Here is a 6,000-nt window from a genome sequence, read left to right on the forward strand (position 1 = left end):
ATCTGGAGGTGTATGCCTGGGGATCATTGGATCTTGGCAGTTTTCACATGCTAATACCACATCCTGGAGAATTCTATCAGTTATATTTTATCTGCACAATTGGAATGAATTTCAGGAACCTAAATGCTTTTTCTGTGCAGCCTGAGTAGGAGCAGTGAACAATGTTATAGTTAATTGTTACAGCTTGTCTTCGCTTACCCCAACCCACTCCCCTGCTCACAGTATATATATGGACTGTCCTTGGATCAGGTAGTCATCTGAACTAGCCAGATGTTTAATCGATAATCAGTCACAGTCAGTCCATCATTTTAAAAATAAGATTTTAGAGCTGTCTTATCCCCAAATGGCAACTAGACATTCTGTTTTGGCGACTGTAACTTTGCTTACAGGAACCATTTGGTGCCTAGCTAATACATCTGAGTTTCTAACACTACTTTAAGGTGGCAATCCTATGCCTAGTCTCTTAGGAGTGAGTTTTCAATGAACACAATGGAGATTACTTCTAAACCACCATGCACAGGATGAGGCTGCATGCCCCCTCAAAAGAATATAAACCTTTAAATATCCCTGAAAATTAACCTTTAAAAAAAGCATACAGAAACAGATTTTAGACTGTAATGGAAAAATGAAACTGTTTTGACCCTTCAAGTAGGACAAACAAATAAATAGAAGAAGAAGGGTTTGGATTTGATATCCCACTTTATCACTACCGGAAGGGGTCTCAAAGCAGCTAACATTCTCCTTTCCCTTCCTCCCCCACAACAAACACTCTGTGAGGTGAGTGAGGCTGAGAGACTTCAAAGAAGTGTGACTGGCCCAAGGTCACCCAGCAGCTGCATGTGGAGGAGCGGAGACATGAACCCAGTTCACCAGATCACGAGTCTACCGCTCTTAACCACTACACCACACTGGCTCTCTAGGGAGCATCTCCAGGTCTTGATAATGGAATTTGTCTCAAGCTTAGTCTACATCACAGGGTGATTGTGAGAATAAAGGGGGTGGTGTGGGACAAAAAGGATAATGGGTGCTAGTGCACAATGGATTAAAGAAAAACAAACTAAGACCTATATAGGGACTTAGCCACTTGCATTGATAGGTGCATCCCAAGCTAAAGACCTAATGGTAGAGATCCTTTAATGCTGCTACTACCAGCAATTTAATAATAATAATAATTTGTACCCCACCCATCTGTCTGTGTTGCCCCAGCCACTCTGGATGACATCCAACAGAATATACAAAACACTACACAACATCACACATTAAAAGCTTCCCGATACAGGGCTGCTAATATTATTGCTGATAGTGTGCTGTGGAGAACCAATTACCGCTACATGTATTGCTTCTGTAGAATACAAACTGGATAAGTGAGAGTTTCTTTTTTTCTCTCAGTTCACCATTCAGAGACCAGTAAAGTTAGCTAGGAGAACGTATTTGATATCTCGGTAGGTCCAGAGTCCTCCAAAATCCACCCACAGCTCAAGAGAACTCACAGAGCCTATTCTGCAGCAACATCCTCTGGCTACAAAGCAATTTACAAGGTGGCAACACACCACACACACACACAAAATATATATAATGCAATTTTAACAACGCCAACATCTGTTAACACCTCGTTTCGCTCAACACTCTACAACTGAATGACAGCTGGTCACCTCGCAATCAGAAGGGGCTCTGCCAGCTCTCAGTTTAGAAGGGGTTATTTATCATTTATGCATTCAGTCATCTTTTTGACTATCACTATAATTTATTATTCACTTATTCGGAGTCAATCTAGATCAGCATTGTCTACACTGACTGGAAGCAGCTCTCCAGGGTTTCTGACCAGGGTCTCCCCCGCTCTACCTGGAGATGCTGGGGCTTGAACCTAGAATCTTCTACATGCCAAGCATGTGCTCTGCCGCTGAGCCACCATGACCCTGCCCCACTATGCAGCATCCTTTTCAGTGTACTGTTTAATTCCCCACCATATATTCTCCCCAAAAGTATATACAAGTGGGTTTACAAGTCAAGGCATCCCAGCTGAGAGAAAATACATACAGGTGAAACTCAGAAAATTAGAATATCGTGGAAAAGTTCATTTACGCCATGATCATCACAATCATTACATATAAAGGCTTGACATATCTCACTTTGCATGTCTATCTCATATATTAGTTTCACCTTTTAAGTTGAATTACTGAAATAAATGAACTTTTTCACGATATTCTAATTTTCCGAGTTTCACCTGTATGAAACTGCATGCCTACAGGTGTTTGGGGGAAGAAAACAGTTCATCCTGTTGTCAGATGGTCACTTTTGTTCCAACCACAGGTAGAAATGCAGTTTACTGCATGGATAGAAATCCCCTTTCTGCAGCTCCATATCAGGAAAGCTAGTTTTCACTGAATATTTGCTCCTGTGCAGCTATAAAAGCTTGTACAAGTATCTCCTTTCAGTAGCCTCACCCATGAGACATTCTGAAGATTCTTCAGTTTTGCTCTTCCCTCAGCCCTCCTTTTTCTGTTCAGAGCTGATCAAAGAAGCTATACGGCTCCTTTTCCCACTCAAGAGGAATACCGGTATGTTTCATCCCTTGAAAAAGTTCTACCTCTTCCTCCCTGCATACATAAAACCTTGCAGGCTATCATTGGAAGAGCGGCCCCTTCCTGCATGAGAATTCAGCGAACAAAACAAGCCGGGAAGCCGACAGTGAGCAGTTTGTCCTGCAGGTAGGAGATATGCTAACCCAAAGTTGCTTCCGCCTCCCTTTATCTGTAAATGTCCCAACAAGATTGGCAGACATGGGGGATGCAGAATCAGTAATGTTATCCTTGCGGTTTCAGGATTACGTCCTGTAATGCAGACTGCAGCCCTGAGCTTCACACTCAAAACACCAATACTGTATTGATGATCATTACCATGGTTGCAGGCATAAGAAGAAACCGATCGGCGGCAGCTTCAGGCTAGACAAAAGAAAGCACTTCTTCACACACGCTCGCGTCATTAACTTGTGGAATTCAGCGCCACAAGTTGCAGCGAAGGCCACCAGTTTCGATGCCTTTGACAGAATTTTAAGACCTATTCCTAATATGGAGGGCAAGCGTTATCCATGGCTAGTAGTCAGGATGGCTATAGGAAAGCTTCCGTGTCCAGAGACAATGTACCTCCGAGTAATGCGCGCGCGAGTGAGTGTGCGTGCGTGTAAAAGGTGGCAAAGAGCAACAAAATGAGATTGTACAAAATGAGATCGTGGGCTTCCAGAAGGCATCCGCTGGGTCACTTTGGGAAAACAGGATGCTAGACTTGGACTTTGAGTTCGATCCAGCAGGGTTCATCTTAGGCTGAAGAAGGGGCAAAGAAGCCCACCCTGTCCCCGATCCCAAGCTGCGAAAAGGCAACGTTGTCCAAGGAGGCTAACCTATCCCTATGTGGGTTCATTTGCTCATATTAAGTACTTTTCTTCCCGCCAGCTTACTTGCGTCTCCCTCTGCCCGCCGCTCGAACAACTTGTTTGCGATCTCACACCCGCGACCCACTTTCACATCTCCCAAGTAACCGAGAGCAGCAGGTTGCAGGGAATTAATTGGCCGCTGCTCGTCAATAAAAGTAGCCGCGAGGGCGCGAAGGCGGGTGCCTACTCCCAGGCTCCGCTCTCCCGAGGCGCTGTGAGGCAAGCAGCCACCCCGACGCCCTTCAAGGGCAGGCCCTTGGCACATGGCGCTCGCCCGGACAGGGATCTCCCCCGAGCCACAGGAACCCTCCCACGCCTTGGGCGCGTCCCATTTCCCGCCCAGGGCGCACACCCGCCCCCCCAGGCTAAGGCTGAGGCGCCCCGCGCAGGGGCTGCTTACCTAGCCCTGGCACGAAGGTGTTGAGGAACAAGCAGATGACGGCCACCGGGAAAGGCATGTAAGGGATGGCGGCGCGAAGGGGTCCTTTCTTCTCCCGCACTTGCACCACCACGCCGCCGGAGGAGGAGGCAGCGGCGGCGGCAGCCCCTCGAGCGGCGTCGCCGGCAGCTGCCCCGGCCGAGTCCCCTTCTTTGGGGCCGTGGTCCATGACGCCTGTTGAAGCGAGGGAGGGAGGGAGGGGGCAGGGAGAGGCTAGAGAGCCGCGCCCCGCGAAGGGTCTCTGCCGGAGCAAGGAGCCGGAGCTGCCTGAGGAAGCGCCCCTACGCTAGTGAAGCGAGAGCGGAGCGGCGCGCCAGGCGAGGCGCCGCGCTCAACACGCGCCCAGGCTCCCGAGTGAGCGGCTTAAAGAGACTGCGCGAGCGCGCTCCCCGTCTCCCTCGCTCACGCACTTTGCGCTCCCCCTTCTCACACACGCCGCCTCGAGCACGCCGAGGGGTCTGGCCGGCGCCACCGCGCACGCGCTTGGCCTTCCCGGCGAAAAGCGTGCGGTGCCGGCCTCGCCCGCCGGTTCCCTCCCGCCAAGTCCTCAGGCGCCTCACCGCACAGAAACTGACTAGCGCGCGCGCTCTCCCCCCCCCCCTTCCTTCAATCCAGCGCTCAAATAATAGAAAACATCTTGCGATACCCACCCGCTACCGTTTTTTAAAAAGCCACAGGGGAGCCATGAGTTGTTTAAAAAAAGAAGGGGAGGGTTTATGGATTTCATAAATCCATCACCAGGAGGACGGCTCAGATATACACAAAATTTGTATAGGTATTAATAGCTAAATGTACATATAGATAATGTGACGAACTTTGCAGCAGTGGCGTATAGGAAACATAGAGCTTGCTGCAGGGCAGTCTCCATGTGGCAGCAGGTATTTTAAGCAGCTTCTACTTCCTTGCATGGGTTTGTTGGAGCAAAGCAGGACAGTAGTAACAGGGCTGGCCCAACCATTGACCAGAGTAAGGTGACTGTCTCAAGCAGAGATAAAGGACCACTGGATGGTTAAGTCCAGTCAAAGGCATCTATGGGATGTGGCGCTCATCTCGCTTCAGGCTGAGGGAGCTGGCGTTCCGGGTCATGTGGCCAGCAGGACTAAACTGCTTCTGGCGCATCATAACAGAAGCAAGAGCACATGGAAATGTCATTTACCTTCCTGCCACAGTGGTACCTATTTATCTACTCGCACTAGTGTGCTTTCAAACTGCTAGGTTGGCAGAAGCTGGGACAGAGCAATGGGAGCTCACCCTGTCATGTGGATTCGAACTGCCACCCGCCCCTCTCTGTTGCAGGACAGAGCCATGTGTGCCACACAGCCTTTTCTGTACCTCCTAAGCTAGACTGCTTCCCTTGGGTGTGCTGGAAGACACCGTCCCATTGCTAGTATGGCAATGTGCAAAATAAAAAGTAGGGTATGGCTATGCCACAAGGTAAATGAAAGCTGCAGTCTGAAGCAACAAATGGGAACACACCTTAAGGTGCAGCAAAATGTGGACAGCTATCAAAATTGCCACAGTAAAACAGATATCCTAGGGATCGGATTGACATCTGAGTAAACAAGCTTTTGATTGTGCTGCAAATTACTGAAAGTAGCAGTCCTTTGTAAGCTGGTAATGGGTCAGCATGTGCATGTATTCTGAACTAGGGTGGAGAGAAAGAATTTGAGCCTGGATATGCAAGCACCTTATAGGGACGCAGGTGGCGCTGTGGGTTAAAGCCTCAGCGCCTAGGACTTGCCGATCGAAAGGTCGGCGGTTCGAATCCCTGCGGCGGGGTGCGCTCCCGCTGCTCGGTCCCAGCGCCTGCCAACCTAGCAGTTCGAAAGCACATCCCGGTGCAAGTAGATAAATAGGGACCGCTTACTAGCGGGAAGGTAAACGGCGTTTCCGTGTGCGGCTCTGGCTCGCCAGAGCAGCGATGTCACGCTGGCCACGTGACCCGGAAGTGTCTCCGGACAGCGCTGGCCCCTGGCCTCTTAAGTGAGATGGGCGCACAACCCCAGAGTCTGTCAAGACTGGCCCGTACGGGCAGGGGTACCTTTACCTTTACCTTTATGCAAGCACCTTAGAGGTGTCTTTGTCATTATGGTGTTGTAGGCAGCTTTTTAGTCACAGAGCAATGTTGTGT

The 6,000-nt window shown here is 49.4% G+C and overlaps 1 protein-coding gene across 6 annotated transcripts in view; it reads right to left on the minus strand.

The window, feature by feature from the left end:
- The window catches only part of STUM (stum, mechanosensory transduction mediator homolog), a 45,606-nt gene extending 41,232 nt beyond the window's left edge, over nt 1-4,374 (minus strand). For 3 of the 6 annotated variants that reach the window (XM_083732873.1, XM_083732869.1, XM_083732868.1), the window contains exon 1: nt 3,831-4,372. In XM_083732873.1, coding sequence (XP_083588999.1) covers nt 3,831-4,038 — 208 coding nt within the window. In that variant the 5' untranslated portion in view covers nt 4,039-4,372. Of the gene's footprint in view, nt 1-3,830 lie in introns of all 6 variants that reach the window. The other 3 variants (XM_083732871.1, XM_083732870.1, XM_083732872.1) reach the window with 3 other exon arrangements.
- Between the last annotated feature and the right edge of the window lie 1,626 nt (nt 4,375-6,000).

Source organism: Podarcis gaigeae (genome assembly GCF_964106915.1).
Source record: "Podarcis gaigeae genome assembly, chromosome: 3".
Lineage (NCBI taxonomy): Eukaryota > Metazoa > Chordata > Lepidosauria > Squamata > Lacertidae > Podarcis > Podarcis gaigeae.